This window comes from Ostrinia furnacalis, unplaced genomic scaffold (genome assembly GCF_004193835.3).
Source record: "Ostrinia furnacalis isolate ACB-3 unplaced genomic scaffold, ASM419383v2 OfSCF7471, whole genome shotgun sequence".
Taxonomy (NCBI): Eukaryota; Metazoa; Arthropoda; class Insecta; order Lepidoptera; family Crambidae; genus Ostrinia; species Ostrinia furnacalis.
The window spans coordinates 856,444-881,089 of record NW_021137710.1 but is presented as its reverse complement, the minus strand read 5'-3'; the positions used below and the strand labels follow the sequence as shown (position 1 = coordinate 881,089).

Here is a 24,646-nt window from a genome sequence, read left to right as displayed (position 1 = left end):
ATCTAAACGCTTAACGGAAGTTAGACGCTTGAAATTTGGCATGTAGGTACCTTAGTAAACTTAAAGCTTAGTTACAACAAGAAATTCCCAAAATTCCCACGGGAATTAGCGGGAAAATCCTTTTGTATGAAAAATCTAAACCGCTTAAGTTGACCTGAAGTGATGCAGTGACCGCGCGCTCTCCGCCCTCTATCTGGAAAACGGTTCACTGTATAAAAAAAAAATTAAACAAAATTTGTAGAGAATTTAATATTCTACAATATTGATTATAAATACAAATAGCAAAAAACCCATAGGAAATAAGATATTTCTAAAAAAAGCACTAAAAACCGATTTTTGTGACCGTTGACCTTGAAATTTAATAGTTGCTTACAACCATATGTAGGTTTTGAGACAACTTTTAGGGTGTCAATATTACCTACAAGTATTTACAGACTTACAGCTGGGTATCTCGAATTCCGAGGTGAACTTACTATAATGACTGGACTATTTAATCAATTAAGTACAGCCTTGTTATAGTCGAGTAGCGAATAACTTAGTTACAATACCCGGCACCTCGCTGGTGGGTGCTGGAATACGATTCTCCTTCCCACTTATTCGTATCGTACCGCAATCTCCTCGCGTTCGCGCCGTCCGTATGTATTGTACCAACCATCCCCCACCATGCGTCCCTGGCTTATGAGGTTTTTTATGTCTGTCAGCCAGTTCTAATTTTTTTTAGCGGACTAATATCACTTTTCCGCTAAGCTTGGTTCGATGTGATTGGTGTGGTTTGATGTGATGACCCACACTGAACTGTCCCGCCAAACTCAATGACAGGGGGGCGCTACCATCGTTCAACTATATGGTTTCCAACATTGAAAAAATCTGAACCAGCGATCCGGTATTGACGGTGGCGCCCCACTGTCAATGTCATCGACAGGACAGTCCAGTATTTTGGAACTATACGATTGGAAATTCAAAACACAATAACTCGTCTTTGCTCTCCTCTGTTTTAGTGGAGAGGAGACCGGGCTTATGCCCGCTGCAATATTAGCACTTATATTGTACTAGTGAGATGGACAGTGTGATCTATGCTAAGTGCTTAACTTAGTGCAATGCTTTTTTTGTTATTATTATTATTTCACAGCTCAATTTAAAAGCCACTTTGGTTGTACAACTATTTCAAAATAATTTATCTTCTTTACAGCCCTATAAGATTGTCAAACGCTGTCAGCCGTGAGTGACAGTTGACATAAGTGACAATTTTGAATGACATATCGTCATCAGAGATACGAAACGATACGAGAGGTCGGTGGGTCAATAAAAATGTATTTTTACAGTAGATTTTAGAAGCTCGTCATGGTTTTTGCTCTTTGCCTTTTCAAGTTAATAAGTTATGGCTTCGATTGAACGCATGTAAGTTACTTAATTTATCATGTAATAATTACATTTGTTTATTGTTATAGGTTACAGTAATTTGTTGTCATATTGTTTGATATTTTGTAGTTCCCCTTGAATGTTTAAGACTGACGGTAGGGGAAATAACGTTATATAATAGGTAAAGAGTGTTATTTATTCTTCAGAGTGTTGTTTACTGTTTTGCGGGAATTTGGGTTAACTGGGAGGGTATAAGAAAATTTATGTTTATAGTGACTTGTTGGCATGTGGTTCTCCTTGTTGTTTACATTGTGTAAGTGACCATCTGTCTGTTTACGTACAGTTTTGCTCACGCTTTGAGGATTTTATTTGCTTAATTAGATGTGTGAGTAAGGGGCTTGGGTAAATAAATTGTAAAAACCACGAGTCCAGTTGTTCAGATAAACTACCTACTTAATTTTGTAAATGGGGGAATATTTCAAAACAAAAATTTAGCCTAAGTGTTTAGCTTTATTCCATAAATGTGACAGCACTGGATATGTCTGACTTGTACTGTTTATTTTTCTTGGTTGATCAGCTTCATGACACTAAAATTATTTACATTTTCTCTTTCAGATTACCAAGTTGAATGTCACAGAGCAAATTCCATGTCAAATACCAAACTAACCAGGGATAGAAGTAATGCATGTCTAAAGAGGCTGTGGTTTATAGATAGTCATGATTATAATACATTTATAATTTCTTATACTCATTTATAAAGCTATGCTGAAATTGCCTAACAGTTTTTGCAGATATTTGAGGGTCACATGTGACAGCATAAGTACCCGTTCACATGTGAGGAGGTATTCCCACTTGAACTGTGTAGGAAAGACATGCCAAGTAGAGGATTCTCTGGACACGTTGCTCTTGCCGCAGCCCTCATCAGCTGCGCCTTTGAGACTCTTTGCCAGCTTTAAGAAAAGATCGCGGATTAAGATTCCATCCTTGAATTCAAATGAACCAAAAAAAACAAAACAAATGAGTGAATCACTGCAACCCAACCTGAACCATATCAGCTATGGAGGACAATTTGAAGTGTAAGTAGAATAGCATTCATGACTAACAGGTAGTTCTTATGACTACATTCTGTACTTTAAATTATTATCCCAACTAATATTATAAATGCGAAAGTAACTCTGTCTGTCTGTCTGTCTGTCTGTCTGTCTGTCTGTCTGTCTGTCTGTCTGTCTGTTACGCTTTCCCGCTTAAACCTCGCAACCGATTTTGATGAAATTTGGCATAGAGATAGTTTGAGTCCCGGGAAAGAACATAGGATAGTTTTTATCCCGGTTTTTGAAACAGGGACGCGCGCGATAAAGTTTTTCTGTGACAGACAAAATTCCACGCGGGCGAAGCCGCGGGCGGAAAGCTAGTTATTTCATATGGCTTAGAAGTTAGCTGTTCATGTCAAAATTATTTTATGATAGTACTTGTACTTTCTAGTTTCTTTCTAAATAGTTATTTTACTTTTGATTATTTTTGTTGATTTCAAAGTGCTTCTAAAATAGGTTAATAATATCCATAAAGTACGACTTTTTTATGATTAAGTAAATAATAGTTCCTGGTGTGATGCCACTGGCTGAGACTTGCAGCTAGTAACAAGATAACAGTAGCCACAATCACTATGAACTTAATAGGAAGATAATAGTTTTTATTGTGTCCCATTTGCATATCATCAGCTCATTAAAATAATAATTTAACATAATCATGGTGTAACCATTTTAAGATTCCATTCTAGATTAAAATTTTATTGTTTCATTTTTTTTTTGGGTGTTAATATCGTGCGGATTTCAGCACGGACGCGGGATTTCTCCGCATGACAGACACCCAAATGTCCTTTTCATACAAGTATTTATCGTAATGCGCAGGCAGGACGTGCGGTACGTGATAATACTTGTATAAAAAGGAAACGCATGCAGAACAATCCCGCGACCATGATGAAATCCGCACCATATTAAAACACCCTTAATCTTAACAACGCTCAAAAGCAATCTAATATGATTTCCGTTCCGTTTTTGTAGTTCTTCAACTGAAGATGATATCGACTGGAGATCGCAATGCGGCGGGTCTGGTTCCACTACCAATGTAAAGGCTGGCAAGGTGCCTCCTAACTTCCGAGTTTGGGAACCAGTTGTAAAAAAAACTGACTCAGGTGAAGGTATGTCAAATTGTTTTCTTCCAAGTTTTTAACGCGGCTTTACCCGCGAAATTAGGTCTATCACAGAAAGCCATGTATCTCACTTTAAAAACCAAGATAAAACTATTGTATGTCACTGGGTCTAAAACTACACTCAACATCAAATAAACCGCACCTTCCGCGACGCAAACTTTAAAGATTTTCTTCTGACACAACCATGGTACTCCAACAATATTGGTGTTATTTGAAAGCCCAATAAATATCCTTAAATAAAAATATATTTCATTTCTAAATAAATGATTAACATTTACCATAAATGTGACTTGAAAATAGACCTCACTTTGGGCTCACCTCTGGGATCAATTAGACCAATTTTTATGGTTATAAAACCAAATAAAGATCTCACGTGTCCTCTTTAACAGATGGATAGCGATTAATCTCAACTTAACAGTTTTATAGCCATAAAAGTTGACTCAAGTGTAATAGCCTATTTTTTGAAGAAGTGATTCTGGATCCTTCTAAAGACACATTTTTGGAGTAAAAACCTTTCCTTTAACGAAATGAAGCTTAGAACTAGGCTTTTAAATGGTGCCAATATTGGTGGGAAGTGGGGATGCATACGTTTGAAAGTGCTTGTTGCGGGAGGTGCGATTTATTTGATGTTGAGTGTATTATTAAGGCGAAAGTTTGTAAGTCTGTATGTTTGTTACTTCTTCACGTGCTTAGACGTGAAGCGATTTTAATAAAATTTGGTATGCAGTTAGCTGACACCCTGGATTAACACCGCGTATGTTAATATTCGAGAAATGGTTTCAGGCAACAATGTGTTCAGGTTCCGAGTGGTTTCGTATAATGTGCTGGCTCAGTACCTGCTGGAATGCCACCCGTACTTGTACACGGACTGCTCGCCACGCAACCTGAAGTGGAACGTCAGGGCAGCGCGTCTCTACGACGAAATCACCAACTTGGCTCCAGACGTAAGTCATGATATTCATCATCATCATCATCTCAGCCATAGGACGTCCACTGCTGAACATAGGCCTCCCCCAATGCTTTCCATGTTGCTTGGTTGGTAGCGGTCTGCGTCCAGCGCCTTCCTGCTGCTTTTATTATGTCGTTGATGTAGTCATGATATTAATCATAATGATTCATACAGAAAATATGCTCACTGTAGCATCTTTTGCTGTTGTAATAAATGCAATTTTGCAACAAAAAATTATCAGCAGTACTTAGTATGCTGCTGGCTGAACTAGGTACTTCAATGCTATTTTTCTTTCATCTTATATTGCTATGGGTTTACATTGTTCCTTCTCCTCCTCGTAAAAATATACAGTATTCTAGTTTAGGTTGCTTGCTTGTCATTGGTATTGTCATTCTCACTAAAATGTCTCTGGGGTGGTGGCGTAGTGAGGCGGGTCGTTACATTCCCTCTAATATGGTCGAGTGAAGCGATGGCTGGTTCACTCGTCATGTCTGTGAACAGGCACTGCTTTCGGGGACTGGTCAATCCAAGTTATTCCAATTTATGTATGCGAGTCATTTCTACTATGTAGTATTTAAGTGTGTAATCTGTAAGTCTAGGATATTAGCACGTCACTACCTTGTTTAATATACCACGCAATTTTGTATACCCATTCTTATAAGATACACTATACAAGAATGCATGGTAAATTCAGTGAACTGCTCCTGAATCGAATGTACCTACTACTGCTATTTCTATTTATTTATATTAACCGGCAGACAGTGGTGACTGAGTTTGTTGCGGCGCTTCTTCTCAGCACTTGCCAAATGTTGGTCTCGAAGCGCTGGTAGGGTAAAAAGATTATGAGACATGTAGAGGCTCCTTAAGAGCAAAATGACGATTTGTAAGAACTATTTATTAGTCTAAACAAATAAAGAAATTTTGACTTTGACTTTGACTTTGCTTAATTTCTATAATCAGTGCAATAAAGGCACCATTAACAATCCCATTGGCTTAGGATAATAAAATATTTAAAAATAGATTTTCAAATATGCTTCTTTTTATAGAAACTGCAATCAACACAGTCACATGTATGTTTCAAACGACGCGTGTCTTATCTCGCACGTTTTAAGTCAGCAGATAAATGTACAATCACAAGACTTTATTTTTATTTCTAATTATGGACGTCGGCAAACACCGTAGTATCTATTTGGTACAAACATAGGTGCGGTTTTTCTGTAAAACTTGTGCTGCAGTCTGTACATTCTGGTATAAACACAGCGTGTCGCGTGTTGGTTTGTTTATCACAATAATACTGTAATTCATAACATAATACATTATTGTGCGATGTCCACTGATACGGATATCATTGGCTAATCCATGATAATAGCCGCCAGCGCAACCCTCTTCAGTCTAAAACATACTATATATTTTGTTGATTATATTTTTTGTATACGTCTATTAGTTTAAGCTATTGTTATTAGCTTATTTCATAATCTTTATAACTATTAGCACTATCTTTTTGTTTCGCCAATGTGTTTTAAAAGGCCGAAACGAACAATGTGCTAAAATTAGAAGGTGTTTACTATGCTATTAGTATACATAACTAAATGGATTTCCTGACTTGGACAAGCCTACTTTTTCTAAAACACGATACACAGTATGACGTAATGCCGTGTCCTTCTGTGTTTACTACGCTAGATACGAGCTATGACAGCTATTATAATATTGTTTGCTCGCGAGTCGGCATCTGGGTCGTATATTTGCGTACACGCTCCCATTACATTCTATTGCTATGAGAAGGTTACATTATAATTTTCCATGTTTCGTCTCTTGTTTTATTTTATTTAAGGTTCATGGTCTATTAAAATCATATTTCTAAGTTAACACAAGTGTACGGAGTTCTCTCTTGGAGTTCGATCCAAACTCGACTCTCACTATTTAAATTAAAATTTAAATCGATTTCCTTTCTTATCGTAGAACTTATATTCTTTATTTTTTCACCAAAAGATATCAATCTTCATATTCGATTATATTCACGATATTATATTGTGTGACTTATCTCTTGCTCTGATTATAAGTCTGATTGTCATATAAGACAAAATGTTATTACGAAAAATGTCTTTCGTCATAATTTTGATTGTAATAATTAACTTTTTAAAAAAATAAAACCAACTTCAAATGCGTGAACACAAAAAAAAAACTAAAAATTAAAAATATTGCGTATAAAAAAGTTCATCCCCAATTTTCCACCCTTGGGGGTGAAATATTTTCTTCAAATTCGCATGAAACCACCCTTTTGATAATACCTATTCAACAAAAAAATAATCGTTCAAATTGATTTATAATCAGCGGAGATATTGCGTATAAAAAAGTTCATCCCCAATTTTCCACCCTTGGGGGTTGTTTTTTCTATTATTAAATTTAAATGGGACCACCCTTGAGGTATTACCTATACGCCGAAAAAAGATTTGTTCAAATCGGTTCATAATTGGCGGAGTTATCGCGTAACAAACATAGAAAAAAAAAACATACGGGTCGAATTGAGAACCTCCTCCTTTTTTGAAGTCGGTTGAAAACTAGTTTTTAGTTGACTAGAAAAGCTATATAATTCTGTATGTATCATGGAGTTAGGACAAGAAAAAAATACAGATGAATAAATACACATTTGTTAGTTTGTGAGTCATAATAATAAGTCCTTATCCTGAAATGGAAACCAGTGGGATTTCGTTTTCAACCGACTTCAAAAAAAAGGAGGAGGTTCTCAATTCGACCCGTATGTTTTTTTTTTAAATATTGCGTATAAAAAAGTTCATCCCCAATTTTCCACCCTTGGGGGTGAAATATTTTCTTCAAATTCGCATGAAACCACCCTTTTGATAATACCTATTCAACAAAAAAATAATCGTTCAAATTGATTTATAATCAGCGGAGATATTGCGTATAAAAAAGTTCATCCCCAATTTTCCACCCTTGGGGGTTGTTTTTTCTATTATTAAATTTAAATGGGACCACCCTTGAGGTATTACCTATACGCTGAAAAAAAATTTGTTCAAATCGGTTCATAATTGGCGGAGTTATCGCGTAACAAACATAAAAAAAAAAAAAAAACATACGGGTCGAATTGAGAACCTCCTCCTTTTTTGAAGTCGGTTGAAAACTAGTTTTTAGTTGACTAGAAAAGCTATATAATTCTGTATGTATCATGGAGTTAGGACAAGAAAAAAATACAGATGAATAAATACACATTTGTTAGTTTGTGAGTCATAATAATAAGTCCTTATCCTGAAATGGAAACCAGTGGGATTTCGTTTTCAACCGACTTCAAAAAAAAGGAGGAGGTTCTCAATTCGACCCGTATGTTTTTTTTTTTTTTTTTCTATGTTTGTTACGCGATAACTCCGCCAATTATGAACCGATTTGAACAAATCTTTTTTCGGCGTATAGGTAATACCTCAAGGGTGGTCCCATTTAAATTTAATAATAGAAAAAACAACCCCCAAGGGTGGAAAATTGGGGATGAACTTTTTTATACGCAATATCTCCGCCGATTATAAATCAATTTGAACGATTATTTTTTTGTTGAATAGGTATTATCAAAAGGGTGGTTTCATGCGAATTTGAAGAAAATATTTCACCCCCAAGGGTGGAAAATTGGGGATGAACTTTTTTATACGCAATATTTTTAATTTTTAGTTTTTTTTTTGTGTTCACGCATTTGAAGTCGGTTTTATTTTTTTAAAAATTAATTATTTATAATGGATTCGATTGCATAAATACTTTTTATATGGTTTCTTGGAGGAGGGCGTTGATCCCTGCGACACAGTTTTATACTTCTGCAGGGTTCATCGTTTTTTCATGTATTATGTACCCTTGTACTACTATACGAAAATAAATAAATAAATTGAATGTAGAGCAAAAAGCGTATATTGATGTATAATGCGCTATCAATTAGTTCAAATTGATAGCGCAATCTACATCAATATATATAATATAATATGCAACGAAAACAAACATCTTCAGTTTGTATGTACTATCTACTCACAAATTATGTTTTCTAGATACTATGCCTCCAAGAGGTTCAGGCCTCACACCTGGACAGTTTCTACTCCAAGTTCGAGGATATGGGATACTTCGGGATCTTCAAGCAAAAAACTGGACATAGACAGGATGGATGCGCTATTTATTTCAAAACGTCGGTCTTTGAATTGGAAGATCATATCAGCGTAAGTACAAATACTACAAAATGCGATCTGATTTAACTGACATCTGTTTGTTACTTTTCAAAATCAGTTTTATACTGTTTTTTATGTTGCTTTTTCTTAAGGTAGCGTAGCGGCATGCCTTTCTTTTTATGTCACTATTCTAATCCATGCAGTGCACTTGTCATTTCGATGTGAATGTTTAAATTATCATTGATATTTTATCTACTTAATGAGTTGGGCTTAATGGCAACATTGTATATCGATTGGCACTTTAAAGCGAGCAGCGTGAGGTGGATTCTTCCACTAGATCACACTTGTGATAATCACGGCTCAGTAAGATAAAATATTGCGTTGTATGCGAGTACATTGCAAAAACTGCGTATGCGAATTCTTTTGCAGTGAGAATTTTTGGTAATACATAGATTTCCATTACCAACCGGTCAATCTGCAAATTAGGGGGGTCCTATGTTCAGCAGTGGAAGTCCAGTAGCTGATGATGATGATGACGATGATACCATTCCACTACCTCTTTCAAGATTACAACGTGCATGCTATGAAAAGCACGTCGCGCGTCGCTCTGTCGTCGGTCCATTTGCGAGACAAAAGACCAACTGAAAAAAATAAGGAAATAAATAAATAGACTGGCAGGGTTGTGACCTCAGCTGTTACGATCCTATGATATAAAAGAGGATGCACACTACTGACATAAATATATTAAGAGATTTTAATGTTGTCCATTGAATTAATCAAGTCATCTATAAATTCTTAGAGATCATGCTTTAGCAGAATGAAACGTATCGTGAGACAATAGATTTTATTTGATTATGTAGAAATGTTTACAGATTGCTAAATATCACTATGCATGTTATTTTTATGGACTACTCCGCTGAAGCGCGTAGAGCGATGTATGCCAAACTTTACTTTTGTTAACGCGTACCACAAAGCCAAGTAGTTTTAGACTTATCCGTTTTCCCTGTTCGCTATTAACTATAAGTTGTCAAGATTCATGAGGTTCATATTTTATTTAGACTCCATATCCCGCCAGACGATATAGTAATTGTTTCCATACAATTGTATGTCCTTGTGCTTATTGATGCTTCTCGTTGATAAATATTACTGTTATTGTAGCAGTATACATGCATTATTAACTGTTTTTTTGTGGCCTTTTAAGTTTCTCATTTATTTTCATTATATTCCAGATATATTTTTTAATTATTAGTTATGCTGTGTGCTGCAAATGCTTAGCGAGTTTTTATTTTTTTATACTGTAGGTTTGTTCATTCATAGTTAATAGCATTGATTCCTATGTGTTGCACTGTTATTCCGTTCCATCTTGACTAAGGCTGGGTTGCACCATCTTACTTTAACTTTGACAAACGTCAAAAGTCTCTCAAAATCTATACAAAAAACGCTGGTTATCGTTAAAATTACGGTGAAAGTTAGGTGGTGTAACTCAGCCTTAGAATACCTTTAGTTATTATTTACATAAAAATTAGTAAACATATGAAACATTTAGAAAAAGCTGACATTCTTATGAACTATGTTCTTTAGTCGATAACACGGTCGATCAATAAAAAAAAACCGCCGCACAGTGATTCGAGTAGAACAAGCTAGCTGGACAATAATATTTTTTTACTTTAATGGGTTTAATACACGCATTACTTACTTTTTTGTGCAATTTCAGATTAATTAGGCTTGTTATTATAATTATTATAGGTAGGTTTGAAAAAAAAAATTTTTTTTGGTAATAAAATATTTATTTCCTAAAATCAAGAGAAACAGACTAAAAAGTAAAGAAGAAACTAACTTAACAGTATAATATAATTGGTCTTATGATGTATTAGGTGTTAAAGTATGAAATTCCCGTTTTTTATGGAGAATTAAATGAAAATCAATTTTTCGATATAAACATTTTTGCGATTTATATGGAACAAAGAATCTCAGTGTTTTTTAATTTAGTGTGTAGACTGGGACAACATTAATGACTTGCCAAGTTGCTGTGGCCAGCAGACATTTGCGCTGCAGCTTCAGCAGCCAATATCAGTTCTCAAGTACTTCTTGAGGAAATGAGGTCTAAAAGTCTTCTTCTTTTCGTCTTTTTGCTGGACTCGTCGAACTCCTTGAGTGGTCGTCCAGGTGTAGAATCTTTCGACGTGGAAGACTGAGCTTTATGAACAGAAACATGTAACACTATGGCTCCGGGAATCCAGTCAGTTTTGTTTTTCATGAAGCGTTCCCTGTTTTGCCGTATTTCGTCCATTGAAATGAAATTGAAATGCGACTGATGCTATTCTTCAACTATCTCAGCGAATTTTCGTGATCCCAATACATCACATTTTGAGAATATAAATTAAAAATCATGCTATTCTGGTCACTTTTTCAATGTTTTAATCATTAATCAAAAAACTTGATTTTTTATTAATCTGAAAAAATAAAATTGTTGTGCAAAAGTGTGCAAACTGAAACTGGTATATTTGAATACTAGAAGGTTACAGCTACAATATATATAAATTCCACACTGGGGTCAAGTGGGGGCATACAACTTCTAGTCTTCCAAACATAAAATTTTGAGAAAAATATAAAGGTCAACATTTCACCATACTTTTTAAAACTATGTGCAATATTATGCACCTTATTGTACAGAAAATAAAAAGTACTTACCCTTATCTTCAAAATCCATCACACAAATATTTGGTCACCATAGTAAAAAATAATGTCAGGTGTTGTCGTAAGTCGAGCAAAATTAGAAATTAAAAATTACACTATCCTCATATCCTCACTTACCATGTTAATTACTCACGACTAGGTAATTAACAAAGTAAAAAATTGTGGAATCCTTAATGTCTGGGATGTTGTTTATCGTTTTTTATAAACGATAATCAGAAATTCAACAATGACTTTTGTCCAGCTAGCTTGTTCTACACGAATCACAGTGCGCCGGTCAGCCTAAATATAGGGAATCGCGTTCATTCCCAATGGCCCAGGGAAAACTACTCCCCTCTCGCTTGTCCTATGCCCATGGCATGCATTACAATCTCCTGCGCCTTGAATACGGGCCAGAACAACCGCTTATGCTATGTAGCCAAAATGTGTTGCGAATGTGTATGTACAGAAGTATCATATCATGTAGGTAAAGTGGGCGCCCTTTCGACACTTTACTTTGTAGCATTTTTGTTTTGTTTGTTTATGTACTGATCGTCATCAAGTAATTTACCAGAGGCAAATGGAGAATTTGGCCTACACTCTCCACAGTGGCCAGACAGGGTTGGAGAGGCTATCTTTTACCATACGCGAATTCATATTATCTTTTCATAAAGGTTACTAAACCTTTGTTTGTCACCTGTCATCCGCTTTGCAATGGAGGGAAGTCGAACCTTAACTTCGAACTCCTCCTTTGTTCTTCTGATTAGTTTCGTTGCGGGTCCAATAACATTTAACTTTTCCCCGGGACAAACTTGACCTTCATTGGTTGGGTTTTGATTGGCAAGCTGTAGATCTACACAGGAGTTGCAGCGGTGGGAACAGTCCCGTTAAAGGCGAATTCCTATTACACTGTACTCTTTAGTATTTGACTTGGTTCTACGCGGTGCGTTTTAGGTGGAGTTCTACCAGCCGGAGCTTCCGATCCTGAACCGCGATAACATCGGGATCATGGTGAAGCTCGTGCCTCGCGCGCAGCCGCGATCACCCATTGTGGTAGCGACCACGCATCTGTTGTACAACCCCAAGAGGACCGACGTCAGGCTCGCGCAGATACAAGTGCTGCTCGCTGAGATTGACAGATTCGCGTATTATACGACCGCTAGAGAGTAAGTAGATATAATCCTCTTTAGGACTTTTTCCTATTAAATTTTTGGTCAGCCGACTTCGTTCTAAGGCCGCGTTTCCACCAGAGATGTGTGAAGATGCGTAGCGAGGGATGTCTTTGCAAAGAACCCATAGATTCGCTTCATTTACCTCGCTTTGGTAAATGAAGCGATTCTATTGGTTCTTAAACGAAAAACTAGAACTAAAAACGTAGCCTAAGGCGCCAAAACAAGCCTGTCTTAGGTTGTTAGTTGTTTATCTAAGTGTAAAAGTTCTTTGCTCAATACATTTAGTTACATTTGCACCCAGTGGGATACAAACTCAAGTCCAGCATGCAAATCGCAAAGCCAGGTGGCTGTTATAAATTTGTTATTGTCTAGACTCTAGAGTATTTTTCGTTTTTGTGTCTAGATTATTCTTATTCTGCATGACTCATGACGGTGACAATGACGTCATTTAAACATTTTGACGGATGTCAATAGCTGGAAAGAACCGCTTGATTAGAAATACGCGTATTTCGTCGAGCTTACACAAGGTTGAATAACGTGAGCGCTGACGTCATTACAAACTACTCTGTCAATGACGCATTAGTTTTCTAAGCGTAAATGTTTGATTTGGATTTATCTATCTGCTGATTTAGTTGATGGTTTATTCAATAAAAATTTTACTTGATGAAAGAAGGAGAAAGGTATGCGCTAGATTGACTTAGGTCTACATACAAGGTGGTTAGGTGGAACGTCCACCTACAAAATGGACCGACAACATCGTAAAGGTAGCAGGGAAGCGCTGGACGCAGGCTCTCGATCAACGTGGAAAGCATTGGGGGAGGCCTATGTTCAGTAGTGGACGTCCTATGGCTGAAATGATGATGATGATGATGACTTAGGTCTTGATGAATTATGCGTTAGTTATACTTTTTTCGATGTAAGTACATAACACAGACTATGTTTTCCAGGTCGGGGCACTTGCCTATTATTCTGACGGGGGACTTGAATTCAACTCCTGACAGCGCGGTGATAAAACTACTTGACAGAGGGCATGTAAGGTGAGCGCGCTTTCTGTACTATGTTTTAAGAACATGGCGTATTTGCATTACGAGAGAAGCTTGTAAACACTGGCATTTTGATGGTAGCAAACCAAGCGTACGTAACGACAATTACAATCACAATACGGTAATCAAAAAGTAAGATTGTAAATAAAAAACACATCAATATTACGTACACAAAAGATTGTAGTTGTAGATTGTAGCTGCATTTTCATAGATTTTACATACGTTCATGTTGTAGTTTTGACGAGGCCTCTCGTGTTGTAAATATACCTCTGGGTAAGTTTGAAAGAAAGAAAAAAAAATGTGTTCCTGAGGAAAATCTAAGTATAAAGAAGATAATACGTCTGAAGGAAAGCTACTTGTCGGCTGACTGAACTGTACGAAGTGGAGATAGAATTAAAAAGGTTCAAATACACCTGGAAGATAGAAAATCTCTTTTCTGTAAATGACCACAATTCAGCAACCACTGGGATTGATTATTGGCTTGGTACCCAAACCATTACAACCATCTCCATGCAACGTTGAGACACAGTTCCTGTAGCCTTATTCACGTAACAAAACTTCGACGACAACAAATCGCTGAGTTGCGATTCTATCGAAATGACCCTTGTGAATACGGATTTAGAACTGTTTTTTAATGGGACGACTTCTGATCGTCAGCGAGATCTTGACTGTCAAAATACGTGAATTAGGCCACTGTTATAAATTGATCGTCGTCGGGCTTCGTAGGAGCCTTAGGGCAACTAGCTAATATTGGTAGTAAGTTTTGATGGGAGTTCACTCATGCATTAATCCTACATTTTCAACTGTAAATTCGAATCCATTTTTACATTTCACATAATTTATTAGACTGCTCAAGTGGACTTAAGAGGGCCTTGACATCGAGCTGCCAACGGATGACTGCACAGCGAGTACCGTGAGTATTAGGTATATTCATACCTGTATGAGTGTTGTGAAATTGCTTCTTTCTCAAAGTGGAAGGGAAGGAAATCAACAAGTTTTGCACACGGAGATCAAAGCATTATTTTGTACTTACAAAAAGAGAGAGAATCGGAGAATTGGCGCAGACTGACTTGTATAAAAGGTTAATTTAAACAAAATACTAGATAGCCCTAAAGTAAACAATGTATTTTGAATGAATTAGATGCTGTTGCATTTGACGTCATATTCATCATCATCATTTTAACTACAAAACGTGGTCTATAGCTCCCTCTGATCTTATGTTCTTCAATCTGATCCTACCTAACTAATTATGTTGCTGTCGCGCTCGCACACTCACTGCGGGCGCGCGTCGCACAGTCGCGACAGCAATACAATTACGCGCGAGCGATAAGGATGGGTAGCTTGGGGTCATTGGACGGGATTCTACGTGCTCACGGACCAGGCTTTACCTAGATCAGGGGTTCCCAAAGTGGGGGGCGCGCCCCCCAGGCGAGGCGCTAAGACTTTTGATCGGGGGCGCGGGCCATTTAAAAAGCGGTGTTAAAAACCTGCGACCGCTGATAGAATACATTCCAGACTGGTCGATACGACCAATAAATAATCTGGACTGGAGGATGGGGGGCGCGGATACTTTTTATGATCGAAAGAGGACGCGTCTCAAATAAGTTAGGGAACCCCTGACCTAGATGATGCCTGATCTGATAATTTTTCATTGGCCTGCTGAAAGCAGGGCCGGATTGACAATGTTCGGCCCAGGCATTGCAATACTTGGGGCCCCTTTGAAGCTCAGCTCTTTGTAAGTCCATGCAGGGTTGTGGATAATAGAATCAGCAGCATCCCTAGACTGATGCGTAACTCTAAAGAACTTACAACAAGACTGGTTGGAAGAGTGTTGGTAGATTTGTCAACATGCTTTGATAGTTTTCGTCGCCATTTTCAGTGCCAGCCCATTCCGGGATAGCTCTGACTGGAAGAGGATAGGGGTCACCGACAACTGCCAGCATCTGTCAGTCTACTTGGACCGGCTGGAGGGACGGAACTCGCTCTACAGTACTATTAAGGTACCATTTACAAGGTTTTTTTTAGAATGGACAGTAATTACAGCGCTGGTAGGGTAAAAAGATTATGAGACATGTAGAGGCTCCTTAAGAGCAAAATGACGATTTGTAAAAACTATTTATTAGTCTAAACAAATAAAGAAATTTTGACTTTCACTTTGACTTTGACTTCATGAGGAAGCCCGACGACACCTTAATCGAGTATAGTTTGTTTCATCCTCGAAGACGCGCCCCACCATTTTTGGTCGAGGGAAGCGCGGGGTGCGGAGAGTTTGATCCGAGCAATCCGAGCGGCATTATTGTAGTGTGCGTGTGCACTCATGGATGATTTAGCGTAAACCGATAATACTCAAACATTAGCGGAATTGGTGGGGCGCGTCTTCGTGGATGAAACGATCTATAATAGATCATAGTGGGCTCCGAAAATTTTTAATACAAGTGTCTTATCTGTGGAATCGTGAGCCTGTTTTGTTTACTGAGTTTAGAATTTAAGAAAAAAAAAAAACAATAGATATCTTTTCTAAGACGCGGCCATTGTGCGGAAACACACAGAAATTATTATTATTTATGCATGAAATGAAGATGAACCATTTGAGAATATGAAAGCAGGTCTGAAGACCAAGTATATGTTTTGGCTACGGTGTGTTTATCGTTGGCTACTAAATCTAATAGCGTCATACAAAGCTTGGTATGTTTGTTGATTGCGTTGGATTGCAAAGGTCAGCGTCGCGCGGTTATCGTCAACATAGTAAAGTTATCGGCCATAGTGTAGCCATTATCGCCGTACCCGAAATGTCTTGATTACTACGGGCCTATACCACTAAACAATAATATTACTGCTTTGTTTATTTTATTTTTCTTTATTCAGAAAACCACAGCTCTTTATAATAATAATACAAACAGGTATTTTTGTTTTTACAGCCAATAATGGATTCTATATTATTACAATCTCGTAAAAAACAGTCAAAGGGGCAAAAAAGAACATAGGATTGCATGCGGGTTGTGTGTGTGTGTGTGTGTGCGCGTGTGTGTTTTCATTTACCTACTAAGTCGCAAATCTCCCTCTTATCAAGATCTATGGATTTTTGAGAGACTGTAATAGCTAATATAATGTTTCAGCATTATTAATGTTGTGTAATATTGGTTCGTTTCAGCCAAATGACGTCCACTGCTGGACGGAGGCCTCACACAAGGATTTCCACAAGCAGCGGTACTGCTCTGCCCGCCTCAAGGTACTTCCCGCGACCTTCACCAGATTGTTGGTCCACCAAGTAGGAGGCATGCTCAATGAGGGCTATCGTTTTTATGGTTCTATATTGGCTCACATAAAATTCTAAATCCTATTCTTTGTCTTACTACCGATTTGTGTTCATAATAATCTCTATTCATAATTTTATTTTTCATACTTTTTTTATTCATACATTTTTATTACTACGATCGGAGCTCATAACAGTTAGTAATCATAATTTTTTTATCAATACTGTTACTACCAAGAACCATTTAAAATACATAATTTTTATTTTCAGATCTTTTTTCTTCATAACATTCATTGATCATATTGTTTTAATTAATAATGTTGTTACTAAGAACATACTTCAACTCATAATGTTGTTGTTCAGAATAATTTACTTTATAACAGACATACTCGTATCTTTAAAAAAATCATATATAATTTAATAGAGTAGAATTTATGAATACTATAGTTATTTATTCGAATGATTATGAGTTTCGATCATTAGTATAGAAAAATATATGAAAACAAATATTAGTAAAAACTAAGTGTATGATTAGTGATATTATGAATATCAATGATTATGTTTTTAAATATGTAGGTTTTAAATTTTTTATGAAGAATGATCATTATGGTATCAAATTGTATGAGAAATATTTTCGGACCTCCAATGATAGGAATTGAAAAGTTATGTAAGAAAATGCGCTACCCGTTTTTATACTTAACAGTTGGCACCCCTGGCGATTGACAGGACCTTACTCTACAGTGGCGCCATCTTGATGAGTGCAAATGCGATAGTCCTCCTACCACTTTAGCGCTCACCAGCTGGCGCGACTGTCTTCGCTACTAGCAAGTGACAGGACTTTACTCTACAGTGGCGCCAACTGGTGAGCGCTAAAACGATAGCCCTCATTGCTCACACTTGCTGCGTCTTCCTATGTAAAGCGTTATTAGAGGATCTGCCTATTCTGCATAAAGATTTCTTCTGACATCAACGGTCAAAGAAGCTGCCTTTAGTGCCCCATTTCAAAATCCACATTGTGCAATGTGCATATCACAGCAGTTTTATGGAATAGTGTCATTATAATAATAATGGGCCATTGTTTAATTTAAATAAATGATGAATAATTAAATAGTGCAGCTGATTGCATCATTCAGCGATAATGACAACTTTCCTTACAATAACCTAATGGACGAATATCGTTTGGTTCAAAACGTAATATTTGAAATCCGTAAACTAATACGGTGAATCTTCTATGCATAAGGTCTGACCAGCATATTTTATAACGATTATCTATTTTTTGCTTTAAAAACGAGGCTTTTAAAAAGCGCTTTTACCCATCCCTATATTACTTTAACCCTATCGCTGCTTATGGGCAATAAATGGGCCTGTGAAGACACATTTAATTTGAACTCGTCCCGTTTCAGATATACAACTCGGACTACTGCGCCGACTTGTCCCAATGCTCCACGCCCGACCCTCCCGGCATGGAGTATAGCGAGCTATTCAACAGCGGGGACATCGGGCACTCGCTGCGGCTGATGTCTACGTACGACAAGATTAAACCTGATGGCAGCACTGAGGCGTCCACGCTGCAGGACTACTGGGTCACTGTGGACTACATTTACTTCAGGTGGGTTAGGAGAATGTAAAGGACATTAAGGTTAATGCTATGCGAATATTCTTCTGTAGAGATACCGTCAAGGTTTTGGCGTCCGTACCTCCCACTATCTTTGTCAGCTATTAACAGTTGGACCCGACCAATTAGTCCGCTGCTGCTGTCCGCAAAGAAATGAATTTCCTCCTAATATGTATTATATGCAAATTAGCGATTTAATTTGTAAAGGATTGAAATTTTGCCTTTAAACTTTCCACTCACGCACTATCGTATATTCTGCTATTATATCGTAGATCGCGCAGTCTGGATTTTTATTAATTTGTTCTCTGTTGCCTTTTAAACGTTTCATCTACCTAGGTATCACCTGTAGATGTATAGTTATGGTAAAGTTATTTGTATCTCCAGTTCAATAGATTGCTCAGTAAACCGATGACATTTGATAAGTTCTACAAAGAGAAAATCAGGTCATGGGTAAACTTCAGTCAGCTTTGCATATGAATGCTGTTGTTGTCTTGTATAAGACTGTTGTTATGGATGCACATAGATAATACACGCGATAATAAACTGTGCCTATTCACAAAGCGTCGCGGGAGCTATTGTCAGGAATCCACCTTCAAATGTAAATAGCAGCCTGTTCCAGTTATTAATATTCAGCAGATGGTTAAAATGTGTTCTCATGGAGGATATGTGACACTATCTTCAGGTAATCTTCCCTAAAGTTTCTGGCCGATGCGAATCCGACGCGGTAAGAGCGCGATTTGACGTTCATACAAAATTTGTATAAACGCATCATTGCATTGGTCATAAGGTAATAAGATCAATGAGATTTGTAGCAAAAAACGGGAAAAGTCATTCAAACGATTTTATAACGCGTACGAAGTCAGCTATTTAGAGATATGTGTATCAGAGATAGTAGTGTGGATTGCGTTTTACATTTTGCTGATGACCTAGGTCAAGATCAAGTACTTGTATACTATCGAACACACCTCTTATCATATGAATATTGCAACATTGTTGTAGTGAAATGCACTTTGTACTTCTTTTGAAAATGTTTTGATGAGTACCTACTATCTACTAAGCAACTATTCTAAATAGATTTATAGAAAAGAAACAAAATCTTTAAAATGAACAAGATGAGGTAGCGAAATGACAAATAGATTACGCAAATGATGTTAGGCATCATAATATAACTACAGCCTTGGCCAAAAGTATTGAGCACCCCCTAAATACTGCTTATACGTGATAACTATAAAAGATACTCAAAGATATTTGATAAAAACCTTTCTTTGACAGGTTTTGAAACATAAACTCACGGCACAACGTGCAATAAAACACGTTTCGAGATGTTTAGCTATGATACTGTAGTATTGTTAGTCTTTGAAAAATCATAAAAAATCTTCTTCCGACCTCGCTGCTGAGTTATCAGCTGAAATTAATACGCCGATTTCTGGAAGAACAACTCGCAGAAGACTCCAAGAAGCTGGGCTTAAGGGCTATACAGCCAGAAAGAAGCCATGGCTCTCAGTAAAGACCAAAACAGCTCGTTACGAGTAGGCTTTAAAATACCAATCTTTTACCGAGGAAGATTAGAAAAATATTGTGTGGTCAGATGAATCAAACTTTGAGGTAAGTTAGCCAATATCATGTAATAACAATACGCGACAATAATATTATAAAACTATATTTGTAAAAATAAATATTGGACCGAAAAACACTTAACAAAATTTCGTTACTTTATGATTGTTGGCACACCTGGTGTGACATTTGTCCGTCGTCGAGTAGACGAAGAATTTACCCCGGAGTGTAAGGTACCTACCGTCAAACATGGCGGCGGCAGTGTGATGGTCTGGGGGTGCATGAGCGCCGCAGGAGTTAGGGAAATGTTTGTGTGTGAAGGACGCATGGACTCTACAAAGTACATAAACGTTCTTGAATCCGCACTTCTGCCCTCGTTTACAACACTTTTTGGTGACACCAACATGGAAAGCGTCAAATTCCAGCAGGATAACGCACCTTGTCACAAACGATGGCTTGGTTTAGTGACAATAACATCGAGCTGCTTGAATGGTCTGCCCAGTCACCAGACCTGAACCCCATCGAGCATTTGTGGGGTCTATTGAAGGACAAGGTCCGGCGCCATTGAATAAAAACAAAAGAAGACCTAAAACGTCGCTTGCGGGAAGAGTGGAACGCTTTAACATGTGACGATTGTAATAAATTAGTACAATCTTTACCAAAAATAACTTCTGCAGTAATTAAGGCAAAGGGTGGTCCAACAAAGTATTAATTTTTTGTTGTTAATAAACAATATAAAACTGTTAAAAACTGTTTTTATTCAGACACATGTATAATACCTTCAAAATTAATAAATATCATGGGTGCTCAATACTTTTGGCCAAGGCTGTATATCAAAAAATAAGAAGTCGAGTAGGCCTTTCAAGAACTGCAAGTCTTTACAATTTTATTCATGTGTGGTCCTGTTGTAACTGTACTAACGCCTGGCTCAAAACGTCATTTTTTAAAAGAGCTCTTACTCTTTAAAACTCTTCTTTGACGTAACATTTTTTGTTTCCAGCTTGTGCAGCCGCTTGAAGCTAGTGGACCGTCTGCGCCTGCCTACCGCAGCGGAGTGCGCCGCGCTAGGCTGCCTGCCAAACGACGTGTTCGGATCCGACCACCTGGCGCTCGCCGCCGCCTTCGAGCTGCGCCCCTACAAGTCCTCCTTATGATGGCGGTGCAGGTGTCCTGATCCGAGCTAGGCCTCATGTGAGTTGCAAGGCGACTGACGCACACACCTGTGCAAGACATACAAGTGCAAATGCACTCTAACGACAGTACTTTAACTAGTCGGAGACTTAGACAGTCTGATATTCTCTCTCTATTTCTGTGTGCCTACCATGAGTTTACGTCAGGTGTGCTCGCTAGCGACTGCGTAAAAAAATGACATTTAAATGTATAACATATTGTGCAGCGCCCTAGCGGCTAATTTCAAGACATAAAATCTTCATAGAATTTTTTGACGTATTCGCTAGCGAACTCATCATCATCATCATCATCATCATTTCAGCCACAGGACGTCCACAGACTGCTGAACATAGGCCTCCCCCAATGCTTTCCATGTTGATCGATTGGTAGCGGCCTGCGTCCAGCGCTTCCCTGCTACCTTTACGCTAGTTGCTAGCGAACTCACCTAACGTAAACTCATGGTAGGCACACAGATAGAACAAACGCCACTCGGCTTGATCTATATTCGAACTGAACTAGAATAGTGACATGCACCATCAAAGTAAACAGTTAATTGAGCACTTACCAAAATTCGTTCTTTCACACTTTTAAAAACGTAATTATTCATTGATTATTCATTATTTTGCAAAAGAAAATATGTTTGTGTAATTGACACAGGCCAAAATCAAATCTCCCAAAATGTTCTCTTACATTGGAAGTACCGCTTAACCTGTACAGCACCGCGTCTCCGAACCAGCACGTTCCTAAAATCAAGTATTACTTACACAATAATAAATAATTACACTGCTGCGGTGGATTTTCCCAGTCACCTGTGGATGCGGTCCGACGTCTTCCAACTCGCAGTTATAGGAATCCAGTGGTTAAGGCCGTAACTACTTGTTTTAAAACACGAAAGCGAAAGCTTCGTGTCTAAACATCCCTCTAACATCCTCGCATTACTAATAGGGGTGAGGTTACAAAATATTAACGAATGACCTTTTATTTGGATTGGAAATGTGTTAAATTTGATTCAGCGCCAATCACATTGATGGTACTAAGTCCGCGAATCTTTTATTAGCGCTGTCGCTTAGTATGCCACATATTATTGACTAATTCCAGTGACTTTTGTGTCACTCACTAGAGGCGCCACAAACTTGTCCTTCACTGGTTGGGTTTTTGTAGCGGTCAAGCTGTAGATCCTGGCTACACAGGAGTTGCAGTGGTGGGAACGAGAGGTGGGAATAGTCCCGTTGAGGCGCCACTAGTGCAAAAGCCATTATTGGTGTCATAATATCATGAGCGATCTCCTCCCATAGACCAGTGTTGCTGATCCTCTAACTAAATGATTCGAAGTTTAAATTCAAACCTTTAAAAGTATTATTATTAAAGTTTGTGAGAACGGGAAAGTTTTAAAGTTACATTTTAAAATCTCGACACATACATATAAAATAATGTAGAAATAAAATATTCAAATAAATCTATTAAGTCTGACGCGCTGTCTGCAGTGTAAATAATTATATAATTATCCTTATTAACATTTTACCAATTGAATAAATTGTGGCAAACTGAGTGACAGCGCTTATGTCTTTTGTTTTTCAGGCAAAGCAAACCCTCTGTTAGGACAGTATATTTATTGGTATAGTAAATTTCAATTAAAATGTAGATATCTTAGAAGCTTGTCACAACGTGAATGACTTGAGTTAGATTGTATGCGTAGTTGACTAACACAAGGTTTCAAATTTAAGCTCATAGCAGACATATCAACTCGGAAAGGGATCAACACCGTATCGCCTTTAGCGAGCTGTCATCGTCTTTTGCGCGCTGTCAATGAGGGCTATCGTTTTAGCGCTCACCAGTTAGCGCCACTGTAGAGTAAGGTCCTGTCACTTGCTAGTAGCGAAGACAGTGGCGCCAACTTGTGAGCGCTAAAGTGGTAGGAGGACTATCGTATTTGCACTCATCAAGATGGCGCCACTGTAGAGTAAGGTCCTGTCAATCGCCAGGGGTGCCAACTGTTAAGTATAAAAACGATAGCCCTCATTGTGAGGCGAGGCGATTACGTTACGGTGCGGATAAGTGTGCGTTGCAGTGCAGTATGAAGGTTTCATAGAAATAATACTGACCGCCTCGAGTTGATACGGTTACGATCGCCTTCCGGGTTGATAAATGTGCGATGACCTTTACTCTTTCCAATTTGGTTGAATGCACTTCGCAGAAAATAATAATTGTTGACGTCAAAACGTTCTGATTGTGTTGGTTATGATTTTTAGTATGAAAGAAGCTGCTAGAATTCAGATGCAAGTGATATTTGTGATTCAATATAGTTTAGGACCGTGATCAATATTTTTTGTTTTATGTCGTCTTTATTTATTTTGCTGCCACACTATTGGCAGAATTTAAGAATTGTTTATTATGTCTGTAAAACGTTTTAATTCTTAAATTGCCTAATATATTTATTTTATTGGGATTTTAAAGTAATCAATAAGTTTCTAACATTCAATGGTTTGGCAGAAAGTTTTGTAATAATTTGGTTTTCAGAAGATTTTTAAACGTAGACCTTTATTTTTACGGAAAGTAAATTAATTTTTATTGATTGCAGTTTTTATTTTATAATTTCTTTTTAGAATCAGTTCAATGTTTAAATAATAATATAATAAGTAATGTTTGAAGTCTATAATGATCGTGAATCTGAATAGCTTAAAGTGAATCAAATATTTTCCATAAGTATAAAATATCTATAAATAATATTGACATGAGAATATATTTTTGAATAACAGATTTCAATATTTTTTAAAACCTGTATTCCCAGTAGTGCTAAGGTAGTTTCATTTAAACTTGAAGTGATTCTTTAAAGAAGCTTTATTGTCTCGTATTCTTATGTAATAAAGTCTGTATATTTTGTACATAACGTGGGTTTAGTTGTGCGATTGTTTTGTTATTCGTCAAACTTTAGTTTCGTCCACACCGAGAGTAGGTTACGTGTTTGTGGTATTATTTTAATAAATGGCGATCTTTTATATGCGACGTTTTATTTTAGTACACCTTTAAGAGATCAAAGTAATTGAGTTTGTCCAAAATATTATAAAGCTAAGGCCTCGTTCACATCAACGTATTGTCCGCCGCCGACTCTGACCGCGCGTTACGCAGTTTATTGCTTCTTGATATTTAACTTCATATGTTCATACTAAATCGACAAACTAACTGTAGGTATGACCGTGAGCATGCTATGCGTTGAACATATTGACTGTGGAAAATACTTGGTGTGGACGACGCCTAAGTGTAACGGCGCAAGTACACTACGCGGTAAATTGACCGAGATGAAGCGCGAGCCCGCTCAGCGAAGTATGGGCGACCCACGGGCTTGAAAAGGAGAAAGTAACCGAGATGGTGTTTACACTATTACGTGTCGATCCATTTTCCGCAGTGTACTTGCGCCATAAGAGAAGTAAAGAGGTTCTTGGAGACCGTGTCTAGGCTAACGTAGTGTAGGACGTCCACCTGATGGATTGGAGACCT

The 24,646-nt window shown here is 37.6% G+C and overlaps 1 protein-coding gene across 8 annotated transcripts; it reads left to right on the top strand.

Annotated features, from left to right (window-relative positions):
- Positions 1 to 1,215: 1,215 nt before the first annotated feature.
- On the top strand, positions 1,216 to 21,477 carry LOC114364830 (protein angel). 8 transcript variants are annotated; one of them, XM_028321141.1, is made up of 12 exons: positions 1,255 to 1,398; positions 1,489 to 1,540; positions 1,975 to 2,435; positions 3,420 to 3,556; positions 4,352 to 4,512; positions 8,558 to 8,722; positions 12,299 to 12,510; positions 13,464 to 13,553; positions 15,439 to 15,559; positions 16,711 to 16,788; positions 18,216 to 18,421; positions 20,982 to 21,477. In XM_028321141.1, exons 3-12 carry the CDS (start codon positions 2,122 to 2,124, stop codon positions 21,133 to 21,135), a joined length of 1,638 nt encoding a protein of 545 aa, XP_028176942.1. In that variant the 5' UTR covers positions 1,255 to 1,398; positions 1,489 to 1,540; positions 1,975 to 2,121; the 3' UTR covers positions 21,136 to 21,477. The 8 variants fall into 8 exon arrangements, 7 of the variants coding, with proteins under 7 accessions (XP_028176947.1, XP_028176942.1, XP_028176945.1 ...); XM_028321146.1 differs by lacking the exon at positions 1,489 to 1,540 and having other exon boundaries at positions 1,216 to 1,290; positions 2,142 to 2,435; XM_028321144.1 differs by lacking the exon at positions 1,489 to 1,540 and having other exon boundaries at positions 2,142 to 2,435.
- The last annotated feature ends 3,169 nt before the right edge of the window (positions 21,478 to 24,646 follow it).

Excerpts from the sequence above, each read along its gene's own strand:
- LOC114364830 (XM_028321144.1), top strand. The coding sequence starts at position 1,379 with ATGGCTTCGATTGAACGCAT. Across the intron at positions 13,554-15,438 it reads CTTGACAGAGGGCATGTAAG|TGCCAGCCCATTCCGGGATA; the intron begins GTGAGCGCGCTT and ends CGCCATTTTCAG. Across the intron at positions 18,422-20,981 it reads GTGGACTACATTTACTTCAG|CTTGTGCAGCCGCTTGAAGC; the intron begins GTGGGTTAGGAG and ends TTTTGTTTCCAG.